Genomic DNA, 22,128 nt, shown 5'->3' with positions numbered 1-22,128 from the left:
AACCCTCAATTTTCATCCCGTTGACTTGGAATTTGAAGAGTATTTTCAGATCAGGTCACTGAATTAAACCACAAATTATTTTTGAGGACAACATACACGAAAAGGTCAACATAGGCCAAAAGGTCAGCATAGGCCAAATTTTAAAATTGATAATTTTCATTTATTTAAAATAAAATTTGAAGAGGAGTTGCAAGTTTGGTAATTGAATTCAATCACCAATTCTTTTTGAGGTTAAATTGTTTCATGGATTATGGAAGTATTGTGCTCTGCATGATGTCTTTTTAGCCGCATCTCGCGTAGCGAACGCTGGCTCTAAAGGTGGGTTTTCATGGGACACGCGAACGGTTCGCGAAGGATGCGAATGTCGAAAAAAATGGCAAAGTCCAACATTAGTATGTTAGGCTCCAAAAGTTCGCCAAACATGCGTGGGGGTTCGGAAGCGTCGTCAATTGTTCACAGGAGTCGTTTTTTGTTCGGCGGGAATTTCCAACTTTTTTGAAGTTTGTTTTGGGCCCGATATGTTCTCGTGGATCAGGCATTACGTGGCCGAGGAATGCGCTCCACCGAGTGTCCTAGTTTTAATTGATATCACCCTACTATAGTACACACATCTCTCGCTATCCCAATTTTTTTCAGCCTAACAGTTCGTGGTATCGTGATGTTTTAAGATATTGTGGACCAGTTGGGTTGTGGACTCATGCAAAACAACGTGCATGAGTTGGGTGGGTGACAAGAACAACCTGATTGTTTGGTTCAGATCCCGATGCAAATTTAATCCACCCAGAGAGTTACAAAACAAAAATTGTTCAGCCTGGGGGAAGGTGTGCGATCTCCCGAGTGCCGTTTGAGTTTGTCATAATTGCATAGTTTCATTTTTTAAATGCTCAGTGTCAAGATGGTCAGGTTCAAATCATTATCATCCCCCACTCAGAATACATGCTTAAACCTCAAATTCAGTGTGTGTGTGTGTGTGTGTGTGTGTGTGTGTGTGTGTGTGTGTCCTTGTTGCTGTTCTTGTCCATCCCATTTTTCTTGCATCTCTTTACACTTCTCTTTCACCCTCTCCCTGTTGTGTCCCTCTATCCTGTTCTTGCTCTTTCAAAGGCTGGGATGTTTTTGAATATTAGATAATTAATTAATGGGTATTTCTGCACAACCTCATCAGGAAGTGAAGAACAGCTCATAGTTTTCTCTGATTGAGCGTCTCATGATGCTTTTCGGTGATTGGACAACGCACTTCCCCACGCCCACCCAGCGTGTACTTATCTCCGTTACCATGGTGTCACCGTCCATCGTAACCCTTGTTCATGACGTAATAAATAAATATATACATCCGGAAATGCATTTCATTTCCTTCTGATTTTCCTGGAGCCGTCAGTTGCGGGTTTTGTTCATTTCCGAGCCTCGTGTGAATGTTTCGGTAAGTTTTCAAGTTTCTGAATGGTTCGTAATGTTTTTAAGTTTTATGAATGTTTCAGTAAGTTTTTAAGTTTATGAATGTTTCGTTAAGTTTTTAAGTTTTATGAATGGCTCAGTAAGTTTTTACTGTTTTTTCTTCATCTCTCAGAGCATTTATTTATTTATTTATTTATTTATTTATTTATTTATTTATTTATTGTGTTCTTTAACTCTGACAATTTCGTCCCAAGTTCCGAAATTCACCTGCTCGAAGGTGACACCGAATGTTTTTTTTTTTTAAAAACACCTCTCACCCACTCAACCTTCTCGTGCTGGCAGCTGTGTTTCTGCCGTTCCGTTTAAATATCAGCTTCCAACACGTCAACGCACGATAAAGATGTGATCAGCTCGTCTTTTCATTTTGATCTTATCATACACGTTATTGGATACAAAGAAATCTGTAAAGATCGTTTTCTTTAACGGCCATAATTGTTCCCACGTTGTTCTTTTTGGCCCAGGCCTTTCAAGAGGTGACTGGACAGGCCCGACGCTCAGCTAAGTGGAGGCAGTTTGGGCAGGAATTTGGAATTTGTTCATGGTGCCGGTGATATCTCACCGACTCTTTGCGAAGGACATCGTGGGATCTCTAATGTCCACCAACTAATGCTGGTAAAACGTGCCAACCAGTTTAACATCCATCCGAGGGACAGCACACACATTGATGAATCACCCTGCCTGTGAAGCACCAGGATGGCAGTTTATAGGTGTGTTGGGACTCAAAGCCAGGGTTGACACCTTCGAGGCGAATGTTCATATCCCGAGGCCTGTCGAGGCCACTTGGTAATCCCATGTAAAGAAATCGAGATAAATACAATGTCTATTCAAAACTAGAAGGGCACTCGTTGGAGCACATGCCTCTGCCACGTAATGCCTGATCCACGAGAACATTTCTGGCCCAATACATTTTTGAAATATCATGCTAAATATCGTTTTTTGCCTGATCTCTCAATAGTGAAGAATCACTTAAAAAAATTCCAGTAGCTGGATGCGGATCTGGATCTTCACCAAAATCTAATCGGTTCGTCCTTGTCACACACCCAACCTGAGCACAAAATTTCATCTGGATCTGTCCACAACATTTTGAGATATCCTGCACACAAACAATCAAACAAGAAAAAGATGTCATGCAGAGCATGATGCTACTTGATAAATCCACCCCCTCTTTCAAAGATTGCCATGGATACATCAAATTGTCCATTTCACTAAGATTAACATTCACAACCTAATCAAAGTTCAGGTCAATCAGATGAAAATTGACGATTTTTCAGATGAAATTTGATGATTTTAGAAGTTTTACTATGAGTTGACCTTTGACCTTTGGACCACAAAAATAGTTGCTTTCTCATTTCAGTGATGTACTTTGCAATTGCTGTTTAATATTCAAGTCAATTGGATGAAAGTTGATTTTTCAGTTGAAAATTGATGATTTTAGAAGTTTGACCTTGAGTTTACCTTTGACCATTTGATCTCAAAAATAGTTGGTTTCCCAATTCAGTAATGTACTTTGCAATTGCTGTTGAATTTCCAAGTCAATTGGATAAAAATTGACGATTTCAGAAATTTGACCTCAAGATGACCTTTGACCTCAAGATGACCTTCGACCTCAAAATCAACAGGCTTCTCAGTTGAGACTACCTCTGCAACTTGGTAAAGTTTCATCAGTTTAGAATTGTGACCTGTAGGTGACAAACAGACAGAAAGACAAACAAACAGACAGAATAACAAAATCGACTGACCAATATACTTGGAAAAATGTTTGATTTTGCCAGTAACAAACAAGAAGACATCATTCAGAACATGATACTTGCAAAACCTTAAAAATAATTGGCTGGTTGAATTCATTGACATGGAATAGAAATCTTTTTCAAATTTCAAGTCAGTCAGATGAAAATTGAGGAATTTAGAAATCTCACCCAAGTTGTTGACCTTTTGGTCTATGTTGACCTCAAAAAATAATTGGCTAATTGAATTCATTGACTTGAAATATAAATCCTCTTCAAATTTCAAGTCAATCGGATGAAAATTGAGGATGTTAGAAACCCCATCGAAGTCGTTGCCCTTTGGCTTATGTTGACCTTTTGACCTCAAAAACAATAGGCTTCTTCCTTGTGACAAACTCTACCATGTGGTGAAGCTTTGTGAAGATCGGTTTAAAACTGTGACTTGTAGGTGACAAAGACAGACAGACAGACAGACAAATAGACAGAACAACAAAATCGACTGAGCAATTTACTTGAAAAATATTCTATTTCGGAAGTAATCTTCGATTTTGCAAGGGCACTCGGTATTGCGCATACCTCGGCTACGCAACACCTGATCCACGAGACGTATCTGACCTAATAAGTTTTTGAAATGTTATGCTCTATATCGTTTTCGGCCCGATCTCTCAAACGGTGAAAATTCCCTTGAAATAAAGATTAAATAAATCTCGTGTCCAGATCCGGATTCGGATATTCCCCAAAATGGAAACATTTCTTCCTCGTCACACACTCAACCGGGAAACCAAATTTCATCCAAATCCGCCCACAACTTTTTGAGATATCGTGCCATTTATTAGTTTATCCCGATCTCTCAATGGTAAAGAATCACGTAAAAAAATTTATAATAGTCGGATCCGGATCTTCACCGAAATCTCATTGGTTGGTCATTGTCTGACACACAACCTGCCCACCAAATTTCATCCGGACAATTTTTTGCGATATCCGACAAACAAACAAACAGACAGTCAAGCACAGGTGAAAACATAACCTCCTTCACCCTCAGCGGTGGAGGTAACTGAAACGGCACTCATCGATTGCATCGTCTTGGCTCACACACTCATTCTGAAGAAAAATACCGTGATTTATAACTGAACATGCTACTATTGTGGCCCACTGCTATTGTGGCCCACATGACCATGTCACGTAGCATCTTTTGAAAATACCACCATTAACTGAACATGCGACGATTATGGCCCACATGACCATGTCATCTGAACACTCTATTAGGTCACATACATTGCTATTAATATCTGTAGTTTAATTTATTACGAGCCAATACAACCAGTTGCTTCACTGACGGGAAAGCTAATGGGGGAGGAGAGAGACAGAGACAGAGACAGAGAATTATATTTCAAAAATGTATTGGACCCGATATATTCTCGTGGATCTGGCATTATGTGGCGGAGGTATGCGCTCTACCGAGTGCCCTTCTAGTTGATTCTGTTTCTGAATTTGCTAGTAAAATGTGTAAAAAGTTTAGGTTATTTAAAAATGATTTTAGTTCATGGTATGATAGGGTTGTGGAAATTTTGGACAACAGGATTCAATTTTTCATTCGTCCAGACTTGTTTTCCCAGGATAGGTCAAGACCATTGTTGAGTAAGATTAAAGTTCATGAGGATTTGTGTCGTTGACGTAAATTTGACTCCAAGCTTTGTGTCATCTGCAAATTTGGAAAGCTTACTCTTCACCCCACTATCCAAATCGTTGACGTAAATAATGAATAGTAATGGTTCGAGTACTGATCCCTGAGGTACCACACTACTTCCATCCTCCCAGCAAGGCATCCTCCCACTCACAGCCACTCTTTGCTTCCTGTCACAAAACCAGTTTGCAATCCAATTAGCTACCTGACCAGCCACTCCACAAGCCCTCACTTTGGCTTACAACCTCCGATGTGGTACCTTATCAAATGCCTTCTTAAAGTCTAGTCGTCACGGTCAAGGCACGTCACGGCAGTGATTGCGAATCATCACTGCCGTGACGTGCCTCGTGCGGTCTTCGACGATCCGGTGTGGCAGGACTCGAACCCGCCACACAATGGCACTCCAAGCCCAGGAAGGCGATCCTCGTGGGACAGGCTCGCATGTCAATGGCCACAAGAGAAGACGCTCTGTTGGCGGGACCCCAGGAAGGTGACGACTGGCTTCAGAAGACCACCAGACATCCGAAGACCGAAGACCAGAAGACAATTCCTCCGACAACTCTCTCTGAACAACAACTACTTGGCCCAAGCGCGCTTCTCTTATCCCCCGCTCGCACTCCCTCATTGGGCAGAGAGAACGCTCTATGGCCATATTTGGAGCCAAGCCAGAACGAAACGCTTGTGCCCATATTTGGGGTAAAGTCAGAGCGTAACACTTGTGCCCATATTTTGGGCGAAGCCAGCACACCAACATCCAGAGAAACCCCGCCTAGCACACTGGACTCCGCCCACGTACGTGCTGACACGCACGCATGCAATGGTGCCGGTGGATGACGATGGATGGAAGCAAGGGCAGGTGTCGTTGTTGTGGTTGTTGGTAATTTCAATCCTAACTATGAAAATAACTCGCAGTGCACGTACAATTAATCACCCATTAAACATAGGACGGGACCCTAACTAGATACACATACTTACCTATATAGCTTATCTATAGGACCTGGCTGTTGTGTGCAGTAAGCTTCCAAATTCGCAACAATATTACAACATTTGGGGCTATCCCGGATTCTCCACGGGGACGCAACGAGTCGCTCACGTAGGTCTCGAGATCATACATGTCGCTCGTCCTGCACACTGACAAATCCTCCGCGGGGGCGGTGAAGGCTGTTACAGCATTTCTCCGCATCATATTTTGCACTCGTGAATTATGGAGTGAGGATGAGGGTGACAAGCATTCCTCATCTCCCACACCATGACCAATGTTCAGGACTTTGCCACACATGAGACAACAACCTCAATGACGTGACAACGCCTCGTTGAAAGGAGCACCCTCCCATCTTCACGGCCCGTAGCACATTTCACAACTCTTATCCTGCCTTTGCCTCCCCCAGTTTACCAGGAAGACAAAGGCAGGCTGTAAATGTGGCATCGTCCCACACGTAACAGGTGCAAGCGCATCGTGTGATGATTTCTCGAGCGCGCAAAGTACACGAACCTCATGAAGAACCAGCGATCATCAATCGCTCATCCTTACAAACATGCCCTTCCATATCCACACCCATGATTCCATGCATCATTCAACCATATTAAATCACACTCTCATCATAACAAACGCATCAGTGACTAACCCCTCGCGTCCTCCGTGCAGCCATTCACACGCTCATTAAAGAGCAGGTTGCGGGTCATCAAACATGTTCTGAAAATTTATCAATATGATTATATGTACATTAAATAGTTCGATGCAAACTATTGTGGTTGCCTAACTATTGGGAAAATTAATGAAATTTAACTCTGAAGTTGTTATTTCTCGAGGCTGTTGAAAAAAACAGCCGCGTGCCATATATGGATGGTGACGTCACGTTCTCCAAAACAAAGCGGACGCTCACTCTTTCATTGAAGAAGTGCCCAGTTGAGCGGGCCGTTCTTTCGCTTTTTTTGAGCTTGCAACTGTCTATATTATCCTTTTTTTATTTTGAATGATTGTGGAACAAAGTTATTCGGATATTTGTACATCATGCCTCGTACGTGTCGCCATGTTTTGCAAAAATGGCCGGAAAACGGGTAATCGCTCCCACCGATTCCCGAAGGAATCAAACATTCGCTGGCAGTGGATAAGATTTGTACAAACAAAACGGGCGAATTTTCCCTGCCTTTTAAACTTTTAAACAATATCTTTGTGGAAAAAGCATTGCGGCCTAATATCTAGTCAAGGCGCCCTAGGCCCTGCGCGCCATCGAACATAAACCTCATAAAATATCGGAATTTTACAAGCTTCACAACTACCGAGTGTTAAGCACCCTGAGCGACTGCAAAAACCGAAAACAGAATTTGAATTGACTTTAAAACGAACTCGCAACGTCGATCGAAGCAAAAATCTCAATTCACCACAGGAATTCATGGCATTATTTAAAATTATTTTGTCAAAGTCATAAAACCGTAATATTCAGCCATTCACGAACAATCTTTACATAATCCAACAGTATAACAAGTCAGGCATGTGCTGATCACCTTTATTGGGATGAAAAATGATTTTTAAACCTCATCTTTGTGGAAAAAGCGCCGCGGCCTAGATCTAGCCAAGGCGCCCGCGGCCATACGCGCCAGGTGCCCTCAACTTGAAGCATTCATAACTCGACGAATAAAAGCTCAAATTGCACCAAACTTACCTTATTCTTGCGAGCTCACATTCCCTGTTAGTGGGTGAACAATCCAACGCTTGGCGATTTCTGCTTCGCAATGATAGGAAGAGCCGACATCGAAGGATCAAAAAGCGACGTCGCTATTGACGCTTGGCCACCACAAGCCAGTTATCCCTGTGGTAACTTTTCTGACACCTCTTGCTTAAAACCCAAAAAATCAAAAGGATCGCGAGGCCACGCTTTCACGGTTTGTATTCGTACTGAAAATCATGATCAAGCGAGCTTTCGCCCTTCTGCTCCACGGGAGGTTCCCGTCCTCCCTGAGCTGGCAGTCAGTCCTGCCACTTGTACACGAAATAGGCCGTTTTCTGGCACTTGCAAGTGGCTCAAATTTATATGACTCAGGGCTAGAAACTCCATGGTATAAATTCCAATCATCCTCCGACTCGTCCTCGGCAATATCGGAATGAAAACACTCCATTTCATCGCCACTGAAATCACTCTCTGATTTGCATCTCGCCATTGTTTACACGCTGTTTCCGAATGTTCATGAAGTTTTCGGAGAACGTGACATCATAGAATCTTCGGTAACTTCCGGACTGTTTTTCTATCACTGACAAAAGTTTTGACTTAAAAGTTAATTTCAGCATATTTTGAGTTTCAAATGTAAGAAAATAATTGCCCAACAATTATTAATGTGCTTACAACCTTCGAATCACGCAAAGTCATCAGCGACCCAAAAGCTGCTCTTTAATATCTCTCTTACCTGCTCAGCCACTTCCGTCAATACTCTCAGGTGCATATTATCTGGACTCAGCCTTATCTTCTCTTAGATTTCCTCGCTGTTCCTTAACTTCCTCCACTCCAACCTGGATCTTTCGTGAAAGCCCTTTCTCACCTCCTTGATAAATACTCTCAGTGATTGGCAATTCTCCTGACTGTTCTTGTGTGAAAGTTGAAGAAAAATACCTGTTTATTAAGCCTGCCACTTCACTTTCATCACCAACCACTCTCCCAGTGCTATTCCTCAATGGGCCCACACTGGTCCTAACCTGTTCTTTCCCCCCTGATATACTTAAAGAAAGCCTTGCTATTGGTTCACGAAAAAATATTTTCATGAAAAAAATAAGTGACCACTATATTCGTTATTGTTGTGTGTCTGTATGTCTGTCTGTCTGTCTGTCTGTCTGTCTGTCTGTCTGTCCCGAGCATAGCTCCGTAGGTTTTGATCTGATCCTGACAAAATTTTGGTGGGAGGTTTATATTATGATCGAGTTGTGTTTTCCTGAAAATGGGCTTGCAGCGCCCATTATGGGCGGAGCCACGCCCAAAAAACATGTGTTTTTAGGGGGTAGCCGATTTCAATTTGCATCTTCTCCTATAGTGGGGAAACTTAGCTAAATATAGCATAACAATTGTGCATTTTGTGAGGAAAGCACCAAATTTGGCACACTAGTAGGCAATCATATTATGAACAGATTTGGATATTGGGCCATCTCAAATTCAGCCGCTGATGGCTGTGGCAGCCATTTTCCATTGCCATCAAAAATTTTGAGATGGCCCAATATCCAAATCTGTTCATAATATGATGGGCTACTGGTGTGCCAAATTTGGTGCTTTCCTCATAAAATGCACAATTGTTATGCTAAGTTGCCCCACTACTAGGGGGTTTGTCAAATCTGACAGGGGTTTTGGTATTTGGTTAGCCCAATGGCACCTGCATAGCCCCACGGAGCTCGATTTTTCATTTCGTCCCAAGGTCAAGGTCACAAGGTCAGAAACTTAGAAAATTGCGAATTTTGACATAAAAAAATTTCTGCTCCGAGGGGTTTGTCAAATCTTGTAGGGGTTTCGGTATTTGGTTAGCCCAATGGCACCTGCATAGCCACACAGAGCTCGATTTTTCATTTTCGTCCCAAGGTCAAGGCCATAAGGTCACAAACTTAGAAAATTGCGAATTGTGTTTTTAGGGGGTAGCCGATTTCAATTTGCATCTTCTCCGAGGGGTTTGTCGAATCTGGCAGAGGTTTTGGTATTTGGTTAGCCCAATGGCACCTGCATAGCCCCATGGAGCTCGATTTTTCATTTTCGTCCCAAAGTCAAGGTCACGAGGTCACAAACTTAGAAAAATGTGATTTTGACATAAAATCCATCTTCTCCGAGGGTTTGTCGAATCTGGCAGTGATTTTGGTATTTGGTTAGCCCAATGGCACCTCCATAGCCCCACGGAGCTCGATTTTTCATTTTCATCCCAAGGTCAAGGTCACAAGGTCACGAACTGAGAAAATTTCGAATTTTGACATAAAAATCATCCGACCGCCCAAACTTTGAGAGCTGGGATGACAATATTTTTTATGCATAATCTTGAGGTCATTCCCCACCTAAAGCCATGAAACCATTTTTCTCTATCTTGAACACCTTGCCCATGGCGCCCCTTCAAGTTTGTTTTTACGCTGATTTCATCAAAGTATGGATAATCCGATGAGTGCGAAATGCCATATAGCCTATATATATATATATATATATATATATATATATATATATATATATATATATATATATATATATATATATATATATATATATACATGACCGTTTTTACAGCCATTTTTCCCTGCTGTGCAGGGGTTTGGCTTTTTCTTGAGGCAATGTTTTATGGCCGGATGCCCTTCCTGACGCCAACCCTGGTCGCCTCTTACGACACACAGGGATATGGTGCACCTATTCTAACCGGGGCATACACCGGGACCAGTACACTGGCACTCATTTCGCCGCCCTCGGAAGGATGACAGGCTGAGTCAACCCCCTGGTGTTAATTCAGCAGCCAACGGGGCTTGAACTCAGGACCCTGGGATTCCAAGCCGCCACCCTAACCACTAAGCCAACAACAGGCCCATATAGCCTATATGACGTTATATTGTTCCTGGAATGTTCCAGAGGAAGTTTTGCACCAAAGGTCATAATCCTTGACCTTTGACCTTTATAGGTCACAAAGGTCAAATTTTCAAAGTTGTTGGAATCGAACCGGGTTTTCGACCTTCTTCGACGAACTAACTCCAATAAGCTATAGCACGTATCCTGTTTCCTTATTTTAATGTCCACAACATTGTTTTGTGACCTTTAAAGGTTATGCAAAGGTCAAATTTTTAAAGTTGTTGAACGAAACTGGGTTTTCGACATTTTGCAGCTAATAACCTGTCACTCATACCACATCATGTTGATCATTTTTATAACTTGGTCAAACATTATCACATTGTATCATCCTTGACTTCTTAAACAATCTACATCGTCAAATACCGCTCGTGAACCATCGTCGTCTTCAGACTTGTTATGTTTAATATTCTTAACCATGTCCTTCTCGTACTCTATTTTGGCTTGCCGAGTTATTTTCTTCACTTGCCTCTGTTTACTTCGATGGTGATATAAATCTAACTCCAGTCCTGTTATTTTAAACCTAATAAATGACTTCTGCTTCTCCTTAATAGCGTTCCTTATCTCACCACTCAAACACTCTGGCCTTTTGGTGTGGTAACTTTCCAACTTTAAACATTCTCAATTTTTTTTGTATAAAAAGCAATAAGGCTTCAAATTTGTTTCATTTCAATGTGGACATCTAGCCTATGCACATCGGCAGTGGGCACATTTTTGCTTCAAACCAGGGTTATTACGATCGAGAGAGGAGAGGGTGTTGCATTCAGGTCCATTTGTATTTTTGTTTGTTTGTCCGCACAAAACGTGATTATGTATGAATTATATTAGACCCTTAAGAACCCAAAGACCCTTAAAGACTTAAAACACTTTCCACCATTTACAGCTCCAAGACCACGAAGACACAAAAGACCCAAAAGACCAGGAGGACCCATAAGACCCAGAGGACCCATAAGACCCAAACAACCCGAAGACCCAAAAAGGCCCCGAGAACTCAAAAGACAAATAAGACCCTTTAGAACCCCAAGACCTCTAATTTGCATTCTTTCATTTGTAATCAATAACCCTTAATTTAGTACATCCTTCCATTTATTTGCCACACAAAATACACCACACAAAACAAGGCCTGGCAAGGGCCAGCAAACTCTGATCGCTCTTTCTTGTTTGCTTAACTGGAATTTAATTCCGGGGAGCTCATGGGATGGCGTGTCACCCACAGTGCCGGCGCTACCATAAGGCCAACTAGGCAGCCAGCTAGGGCGCAGACCTCAGAGGAGCGCATTACTGACCTTTAAAGGTCACAGTTTTATGCAAATTATTGTTTAAAGAAAACATAATAAAAGGAAAATATAATATTTCATTGTTCATAATAGTTTATAGTTCATTGTTAGTTCATAACCAGTTTCTTGTTTTCAACACTAATAATACTGTTTCTTTCTTTATCTATATATTCTATTCTTTCAATACTGTTTTTTTTTTTTTGTAATACTGTTTACTTTTTTATATGTTTTTTTTCCAGTGAGCTCTAGCTGATAAAAAACGACCTTCTGGAGCCCAGTACCGCAAACGAAAAATCGAAGTTGGCAATTTTTTTGGGGGGGATGCAAGTAACTGGCCTTGTCTTGGGCGCAAAATAGTCTGGCGCCAGCCCTGGTCACCCGTCCACAAATACAGTACATACAATTTATTCTCTGAAACTACACATGGGATTTCGATTAAACTTTACCACAACCTTCATCACCCTGTATGTACCAAAGTTTGTTCATGGCATTAAATAATCAGGTCCTAAGGTGGTCTTTGGGGGTTGCCCCCAAAATAGGAATTTGCTTTCTTCTCAGAAACTACACATGCAATTCCGATGAAACTTGACCACAACCTTAATCACCTGTGATGAACAAAGTTTGTTCATGGCATTAAAAAATAAAATCCATCGGTATTTACTTTCTTTTCCGTTACATATTTTGTGGGTCATCTATGCTTTCCAGAGGTTCCCTGGTTATCTTATCCAGCCACCACCAGGTGAGCACTCAGGGGGTATTGCCCCTATGTTTTTTAAAATTCTATTTTCAGGAGTGATCGAAGCAGCCATCCGTTTCTGACTGTTTTCTCTGAAATGACTCAACCAGGAACCAGAAAACCCATGTCATTTAGTCTCCCCCTGAATGGGATGTGAGATGATTGCAATGCCCTTGTCTGTGACTGTGTCCATATATTTTCACTTTAAAAATGTTTTTTCTGCAACCACTTGTTCAATCAATGTGAAACCTCAAATGTTGGATGGACTGCCCAAAGAGAATATGTTGTTGATAACTCTGATGTCATTGGACACATGGTATGGCAGCCATATTGGATTAAAGTAAAAACTTTGAATGTTTTTCTCCGAAACCACTCAACGAAAAAAAAAAAAACATGAAACAGGTTATGGCATGAACTACCCATGCGGTACATAGGCTGATAACGATGATGTCATTGGTGGTCAAAATCATTGGATTCTCCTGCGATGAAGGTTACTCTCTGGGTCTCATTGTCTTTTAACTCACTCTTCCCCCAACGAATATTCCCTCAGACGTACTTTGAATTCCTATTTGCTCATCTCTCCTCTCACCTAATCATTGCCCACTTTCCTAATATCCTTCACCTGTAATTACATTTTGAAAATTAATTACTCATCATAAACTACAGCCTCCGTTCTCATTCTGTATCTATCATATTGTTGTGGAAATGGCTTCTTGGGATTAATATTTCAGAGCTTGGAAATAGTTATTCCCACATTGAGTGAGGTACATGTTGAGCAAAAGAGTGAGGGAATTTAATTGTGATAAAGGATGATGCATCGATATTTCAATGGAAAGCTGTCATCCTTCATCCCGAATGTTTGTTTGGAAAACCGCTTCCCCTTGAAACCCTTTTTCTTCTTCTTTCCTTTGTAATCTGTCATATATGTGCTTTGTGAATCCAGCCTTGCAACATCTCATCTCTTTCTCTCTCTCTCTCTCTCCTGGTCCAAGAGGAGTTTGGTTTTCAGCAAAATACCAGCCACACCTAAACGCAGCCCGAGAGGCACCAGGAGGATGTTCATGGCATACCCGTGCCTAGAACACGTGGGATGAGTCAAGGCTTAGGGGAGGGAATTCCCTTAACATTTATGATTACACCACAAATTGCTGTGGGGCAGACAGGGCGGGCAATGTCACAAGGCGGGGTGTCCCATATGTCGAGAACGCTCACGTACAATGGTGAGGGGGGTCAGTCTGTTCGGGTGGTGGTCGTCTGAGGAGTTTCTGTGGATCCAGTGTGATGCAAGGTCTAGTATGTGCTGCGCAGAGAGCCAAGCTGGGTACTGGCACAATTGTTTCTCACCTCTCACCAGAACACTTACAGTGGGTTGCACATTGGTGCTATACATGCATGGCTCCTCAGATTGGACTGAGAGACACAGTTGCACAGAAAGAACCTCACTGCACCAGCTCCTGTTTATTTTTTTCCATCTCATATCTCTCTCCTGGTCCATCTTATGTGATGTGTTTGTGGGCCCATTGAAACAGGAGTTATTTAAGGGCCTTCCATCAGTACTAGGACTGGGGAGTGCATATTTCTGACATTTGTGAATAAGTTTGGATGTAAAATGTTTGAGTGCTCCCTGTCCACCTTCCCCTCTGAATACACACATGAATGAACTGGGTCTCATTTGAGATTCTTGAGTCACCATGATCGTAAAACCATGTTAATATATATTAATATATACCACAATTGGTTAACATATACCACAATGGAGAGATTTGGTGGGACGATCAGCATCTGAGACAAAACCCCTCCCCCACTGATTCTGACAAACCACTCTAAGTTGCCACTTTTGAGTGGCTTTGGTGGGAAGAGCAAATTGGCATGTCACTCAATTGTCCCTGGACGAATCAAATTCAGCAACATTAGGTAAAGGTGCAAATAGGCCCTCGATTCGGCTTGGTGCGTCTGGGTCGATTGGCCGATATGACCGCCGTAACAATACTTAGGCGCCCCATCAGCTTTTGAACATGATATTTCAACAACATACCCATTATTTAACTGATTTAAGCTGCCAGCTGGTTTGACACATAAGATTCCCATTGCGAATGTTCATCAATAAATGAAAGATCATGTGATTGTACAATGTTTCTTCCTATAATTATACCTTTTAACCTTTTGAACACTCCTTTGTGACCATTTGTTTGGAGGTATGATGATGGTGAAATACTAAACCTCTCTTTTTCTGTTCTCTTTTAGAACCTGAACACCAAGAAGATTCTGAACATCTTGGAACCCAAAGTCATCCACACATATAAAAACCCAAAGTCATTTGTATTTCAAATTTCCACAGTGATATTACGTTCTACCATGAATAGCAGGAACATCTTCTGGATTCCAAAAAATGCAACACTCATGTTTTGTTTTGGTCTGTTGGCACTGGCATCTGTGACACTTGCGCTACATCAATGGCGACTCTTTGATTTTGTGAAACGATCCAAAATTCCAATTATCAATCAAAATCAATTATCCTTTTTCATGAATATTTACTCTCCAGATGCTGAGTCAGTGCAGTCTATGTTTCACCATGACTACCTCATTAATGAGAAAGAAAAGTGCAAAAACGAAAACCCCTTTTTGATTTTGCTCGTGTTTTCGAGAAACCAAGAAAGGGAAGTTCGGAATGTCATTCGGAAGACTTGGGGCGGCGTTCACAGGGTCCAGGTTAACATTTCAGGCAATGCCTTTGAGGTAAACATCACGCGTGTATTCTTGCTTGGAAGATTAAGCAGCCAAGTGCAGGAGGAAATTGAAAAGGAAAGTAAGGAGTACCAAGATATTGTGCAACAGGATTTTTTGGACACATATAGGAACCTGACACTTAAAACAATGATGGGTCTACAGTGGGTGGTTGACTTCTGTCCACAGGCAAGGTGAGGGTCCATTTTTCTGTTTCTCAAATTTTTTATTCTGTCAATCTGTTACTTGCTGCTGCTGTTACGATACATGGTGTCAACCAGCAAGAAACACTGTAATAAGTCATATCCTGTAGAGCAGAGCAGGATCTGCGTTTTTATTCTTCGTCAGAAAAGCTTATGTTGTTTGAATTGTAATTGTCCAGGCTCCCTCTCTGGTTCTGCTTGTGTTGACCCCCAGCAGCAGAAGGATGGTGTGTGGCAAACACATCTTGTTTGTCAGAATCCACATGGAAATATCCATTGTGGCACGTAGTTCCTGGTCCTACAACATTAATGGGGTCTTTTACCTGATATGTCTCAAGGCACATGGCCAACTCTCAAAGAATGGGGAATCGACTATGTGCTGATGATAACCACAGAGCCAGAGACCACATTTACAGATGATGCTCCAGAATTGTCACAACTAAAAAAGGTCTTGGTTGTTGATGTGTCCCACAAAGCAATCGCAAATCATACGATCCTAATTGAGAGTGATGCTTGTGTGGATTCCCATTATCCTTTATATATGCATCATTTTTAGAATCTAGTAATGGAACATCAGGAATGGTTTTAAGTTATTGCCAAACTTTCACCCCTCTATCTCAATTAAAATTGTGTGTGTTGTTCTGATAACGTGGTAACATTCCATCGGTTCACAATTCAATCCTGTAGGAGATACATCTGCATTGGCAAGAAAAAGGTGGTGTATATAAGGCAAGAAAAAGGTTGTGGATATAAGGTACATGTGTCAGGTCAGGCCAGATCAGATCTGTGACTTGCCACAGGTATCATGTAAACTTGTACTAACCTGTTCTATGGTCGGGTTGTCGGCGACTAAACCGTCTCCCCCACAAGGTTTTTTTGGTGAGGAGGGTGTTTGGATATGGACACCCAGCAGGATTAAACACAAAACCTGTCAAAGGGCGGAGGAGATCCTTGTGAGTCAACGGCCATCCATATCTAGTGCCCAACTGTGTCTGCGGGCGTCCTCCTGCAGTTGGGTTACTTCTTATTAGGAGGTTGGTAACAGGATTTGCACTCCGGCCACCGTAAAACCCTTCATTCCGCAAAACGCAAATAAATCTGAAAACCCACTCCATGGGAGTACCTCCTGTGCAGCTTCCCTTCGCAGGGCAACTCACCGGATAATGGGATTGGGGCAAAGCCTTCAGGACCCCCAATCTTTGATGATAGGAAGGAAACCACAAGGTAACATTTCCGGGTCAAATTGCGGGAGAGCGTGTCGGAGTGGTGCTGAGATGTCGTCCACCAGACGGCGGTCTCCTTCGGTTAACCTGAGGCGGTCCCTTCGGGTGGGTGCCTGGAATGTCCTATCTCGAAGAGAGGATGATCACCTGTCTCTATTATCATCTGAGCTCAAGCGTTTGGACATTGGTATTGCAGCTCTCTCTGAGGTTCGCAGACCGGATTGCGGTGAGATAATGGTGGGTGGTTACACCTACTATTGGTCTGGTCGCTCTGATGGTTACCATACTCAAGGAGTTGCTGTAGCTGTGTCCAATAAGCTGACCCCAATGATAATCGAGGTAACACCGGTAAACGAGCGTATTATGAGACTAAGGATTCGTCACTCCTTGGGTGTCATTTCTCTTGTCTCTGTTTATGCTCCGACTGAGGCGACTGATCTCAACGTGACGGATGTATTCTATGCCACGCTCGATTCTGTGGTTGATCATTGCCCCAAACGAGATACACTTCTATTCCTAGGGGATTTCAGTGCATCAACTGGAACTGATAGGGGTGGTTATGAGATGTGTGTTGGTTGCGATGGGTCAGGAATGTGAACCTGAATAGCACCAAGTTCCTTGACTTTGCAGGAAGTCATGGACTTAGGGTGGCTGGTTCATGGTTTCAGCGCACACAAGCTCATCGCTGGACTTGGTATTCCCACGCTAGTGGTGTGGCAAAGAAGATTGACCATGTCCTCGTTGATGGTCGCTGGAGGATGATCCAGAAATGCAGGGTCTACCGGAGTGCTCAGTTCCTCAATACTGACCACAGGCTTGTTGTAGCAACTCTGAAGTTGCACCTTAAATCCAGGAGAATGGTACCATCCCAGCCCAGGCTGGATATTGGCAAGCTCAAAGATGAGAGGGTAGCTGAAGAGTTTGTGAACAAGCTGAGTGGAGATTTGGGGGGTCTGGGTGCTTTGGGAGGTCCTGAAGAGTTGTGAAGTGCTTTCAAGACCACCGTCCTTGATATTGCCGGTGGATGCCTTGGAACTCACCGTAGGGCAAAGAAGAATTTTGTCTCTCAAGGGACACTGGATAATATTCACCAGAGTCGCAGGGCCAGGCTGAATGGCAGTGCTGAGCTGTTCAGGGAGCTGAAGCGTAAAACTGTACGTGCGCTAAGGGTGGACAAGGAGGCCTATGTGCGAGGACTCTGTGAGGGGGTAGAGCATCACCTGTGGTCAAGTGATTCTCATCCTGCTTACACGGAAATTCGCACATTGCGTGCATCCAAGCCCATCCCTCGGTGTACTGCAGTTAGAGCAGAGGGTGGTAGTCGGAAGTGAAGGCCTGCTGGACCGGTTACTTTGAGCGGTTGTTCCAGGATGATCCACCAGTTGTCGAGTTGGACATCAGGGGGTGTTACAATAACTGTTGCTGACCCTCCAATCAACTGTAGTCCACCTTCGTTTGTGGAAACACAGGCTGCGGTGAACCGGTTGAAACGGAGCAAAGCTCCAGGGATCTGTGGCATCCATGCTGAACTTCTCAAGGCTGGTGGAAATGCTGCACTCGTGTCGTTGCATGCAGTTGCATGGGCCGACCACGTTCCTCGTGGTTGCAGCAGGTTGATCGGCATATCAAGGAGGTGGGGATGGGCCAGGCATCTGCCCGGAGGATGGCCAGACGGAGGCACTTAGAGTACCGGCGGAAAGTGGACGCAGCGACGTGCTGCTCTGGCACATGCTCCCATACCTGACCTGACCTGACCTATATAAGGCAGCATGACTAATTTTTGTGAACGAGCCTGGTCAATTGCATATCAGGAATATATATTTAACCATTCTCTGTGGTATGGTCGTTCGAGCATCCACTCTGAGTCTGGTAGGTTGGCAGTTTGATTTCTGTCCTGGCAGGGTTATACCAAAGACTTCAAAAATATTTTGACCCTAGCACGTGTCACATATTTGTGTCGTTTAATGCTAATCATTTATTGGACAATGCAGGAATAAACAAAGTGTGTTGGCATCCCATCGAGGAGGAGAGGGAATATTTCTCCTCAAGAATGCTTCACTGACGGCCGAGAGAAAAATTTCACATTTCTCAGCTATCCTACGAACCCTGACAGATATATGGAAGTTTTCAATAGTGTGTGAAAAATAATACAATTCGGATATCTCGGCGGTACAGAGGGGTTCCTGAGAAGCTTTTTTGTTTTGCAAATGTTCTGCTTGATGCACTGATAAATAAATAATAGATTAATATTTGTAGTGATGATGACAACAATAATTATGGAATTTATCTCTTGTTGACCACCCCTCTCCACCCTTTTAATCCTCCTCCCTCCCACACAGTTACGCCCTCAAAGTCGACAGTGACATGTTTTTAAACCCAGAAAACCTTGTGCGAATTGTCCTTCGACCAGACCTCCCTCTTCGTTCGGAGTATTTAACGGGTTTCTACATGGAAGGTTGCAGTCCTATACGCAACATCAAAAGCAAGTGGTATGTTTCGGAAGATGTATATCCTTCAAACACGTACCCACCATTCTGCTCTGGAACAACGTATGTTTTTTCAACAGACCTCGCCTCAAAGATTTTACAAGTCGCTCCAAATGTTACGTACCTTGAGATTGAAGACGTTTTCATGGGTCTGTGCCTTAACAAATTGGGTATAAAACCACATTGGCCTCCAAAGAAAGGACTTTTCCACATTACCTTTGTTCAATATACGCCCTGTGTTTACAGCCGGATTATCACATCTCATGGTGTCTCACCTCGTCAACTGTTATCGTTTTGGGAAGGTGTAAGGAGAAGCTTAGGAGAACGATGTTTGTCATTTTAGGTTTAGTCGTATCGGTTCCACCAGATGCTTCATGATAGAACGTGTCATATTTAGGGGTGACTTCAGAGTATTTCAAAATAATGATGCACTGAGTGAAATTCTTGTGTTTTAATTGTTTCTTAATCTTAATCTCCTGAATGGTGCATTCATGCTATTCTCCAGAAGTTTTTCAAAAAGCTCACTGAAGAGGAGAAATAAGATGGATGTTCAACTGCACTCAGCAGCAGCAAGAAAGTGCAATTGCACACTCAGAAGATGCAACCAAGCAGTCAGTGCAGTTTTTGAATATTGCATCACTTCTCGCTGTTTAGGCAACTTCGTTCTCCCAACTCCACCACTCCAGATTTTGATCTGTGGGGAAAACTCAAAACCACGTTCTCTGCAAACAATGACCATGCGATGGAAGAGCTGAAGGCTAAAATTTCAGAGGCTATCCATGTTATTCAGGCTGAGGAACTGCGGTGAGTGTTTCGAAACATATGTGGATGCGTCCACCATTGCCTACAAAGAAAGGGGTCGCGCTTTCAGCAATAAGGGACTTTTGAAAAATGATGTATGAACACAAATGAGGACTTTTGTTGATGCTCTGTGTGTGTGTGTTTTCAGTGACTTGCTTTATGCTTTCATGGGCACTTTTAACCTCCAGTGGCGATGACGAGATTTGTTTGTCAAATCGTCTCAACATAATTTTTAGCATTTAAACAAAAGATTGGCAATTTTGAAATGGTTCACCATAATTCTTGTGTTCCTGGATGCAAATCAAACTGACGGAAAATTTGAGAAATATCCGTGGATGAGACTTGTCGATTTCCTCCCATTTAGTATAATTTCTCTTGTGGACCTGGAACCAAACAAACAATATATTTATAACAGCCCTCGCATCTCCAACTCCAACCTCACCTCCCCACACAACTTGATGAATAGTGTGATGATTTTATAATTTGATTTTAAACTTACCCTGTGCATTTACAAGCCCCAGATATGATCTTCCCATTGCTGGTACATTACACGTAAATAATAGCTTGCGCAAACTATGTATTTTCATGTCGTCAAGATGTCCTTTGTCGAATAGTTGGTCACCATTACTTTGTTGGTAATGACATACAGCATCATTTTTCCAATTTCAGAAGTCCATTAAATAAATCACCAAGCCTGCTATCTTCACAGCAAGCAAAGTTAAATGTCCACTCATTGGCCGCATTGGTCAAGAGTTTGAGTAGCACATGCCCTTTCACAATTATTCAGGCCTAGCACGAGTCCACGGCATCGGAAGTCTGCAATATGGTCAGCTGTAAGATCTCATTCCTGTCGGCGAGTTGAGAAAGTTCTCCAACTCTTTTTTTTGTGCAGAAGCACACCCCTTTCTCTCAGGTACTTTTCCAATCTTTTTTCGAATTATTATAGAAGTTTTGTAAGCCATTTTACCGAACAATCCTACCTCATGCACAATATATTTTACCATGCCTCAATGGCCGCTGTTTCTCGGGGTTTCTCTGCATGCTCACAAATAATTTTTGGATGGATTATGTCATTTGAAAAGTTCCACATTGCAATACAATTGCTGCAACTGTTAAAATAATTTTCGAAATCAAATCTTCTGTTATCTCTGATATGTTTCTTGTATTTGACAATAAAAAAATTTTCTCTGATAGATTTATCTTTTTGTGCAAGAGGTGTTAAGTTTCTGCTGTACTTTCTTTTTAAACATCCTCTACAATGGAGTTGTTTTTTGTGGAGTTTGATGATATCATGGTAACCTCTAAGATCTTTGGTCTTGTCTTTCATTCGAAACTGGATATATATTTGGCTTGGTGCCACGTCAAAGGCAACAAAACTATGCAATGTGTTTATTTAGTTTCATTCCATCAGAATTTTAACAATGTCAAATGCAAGTCCAGTCGTGGTATCTCTACGCAAGGTCTGCAAGGATAAAACTTGAAGGAATTATTTACGTTTCTATATCTGATCGTGTTTTTTCTGTTTTTGGCATACACTGTCCAACCATGCTTTCATGCTTGCTCTTCATGAGTTTTCAAATACATTTGATAAGTTTTTTTGTACTTTGTCACTGCTCTGTAATTTTGATAACGAGCAAAGCTGTCCTTATGAACAGAATAATTCCCACAGAATTCAGATGGGTTAATTTCCCCCAAATTGGCAACTTTTAGTGTAACTTGTAATACCCCTTCCAACCGAGAATGGTGCAATGCCATACATACAGGGTGTGTCAATAAAAGGTTAACCACTTCAAAACTTTATTAACCAAAACATTGAGAAATAAAACAAAAAATTACCTTGGAAAATGAAAAACCAAATCATGGAGAAATGAAACTTATTATGCGTTAACGTGAGCACCTCCATGCACACAACATGCATTCACACGATTTGTGAAGTTATAAATGACGTTTCTGCAAGTTTTAATGGTGACTGTCTGCACGTAAGCCTCAACTGCTGCCTTCAAATCAGGTTCAGATCTGGGGTGTTCCTTGTAGATGTTATCCTTACAAGCTCCCCAGAGGAAAAAATCCAGCGGATTGAGGTCGGGGCTGTGTGGAGACCATTCATTTTCCATACACAAACTGAGAACTCGTTGTTCAAATTTTTGACCTCGAAAAGTAATTGTTTCGTTGGCTGTATGCAGGGTCGCACCGTCTTGCATGAACCACTGTCGCTGGAGGGCTGCAGTGCTCATCAATTGCTTTGAGT

The 22,128-nt window shown here is 42.3% G+C and overlaps 1 protein-coding gene across 3 annotated transcripts; it reads left to right on the top strand.

The window, feature by feature from the left end:
* The first annotated feature begins 1,286 nt into the window (after window positions 1-1,286).
* LOC147024714 (beta-1,3-galactosyltransferase 2-like) lies at window positions 1,287-21,079 on the top strand. 3 transcript variants are annotated; one of them, XM_085884913.1, is made up of 4 exons: window positions 1,287-1,420; window positions 1,917-2,067; window positions 14,688-15,361; window positions 18,933-21,079. In XM_085884913.1, the coding sequence occupies exons 2-4, from the start codon at window positions 2,062-2,064 to the stop codon at window positions 19,420-19,422; spliced, it is 1,170 nt and encodes a 389-aa protein (XP_085741039.1). In that variant the 5' UTR covers window positions 1,287-1,420; window positions 1,917-2,061; the 3' UTR covers window positions 19,423-21,079. The 3 variants fall into 3 exon arrangements, with proteins under 3 accessions (XP_085741039.1, XP_085741040.1, XP_085741041.1); XM_085884914.1 differs by lacking the exon at window positions 1,917-2,067 and having other exon boundaries at window positions 1,322-1,420; XM_085884915.1 differs by lacking the exons at window positions 1,287-1,420; window positions 1,917-2,067 and adding an exon at window positions 2,091-2,162.
* Window positions 21,080-22,128: the final 1,049 nt, after the last annotated feature.

Source organism: Eptatretus burgeri, chromosome 6, assembly GCF_056783735.1.
Source record: "Eptatretus burgeri isolate ZD-2024b chromosome 6, Ebu_testis_v1, whole genome shotgun sequence".
NCBI classification, from domain to species: Eukaryota; Metazoa; Chordata; class Myxini; order Myxiniformes; family Myxinidae; genus Eptatretus; species Eptatretus burgeri.
This window is presented reverse-complemented; position numbering and strand designations above follow the sequence as displayed.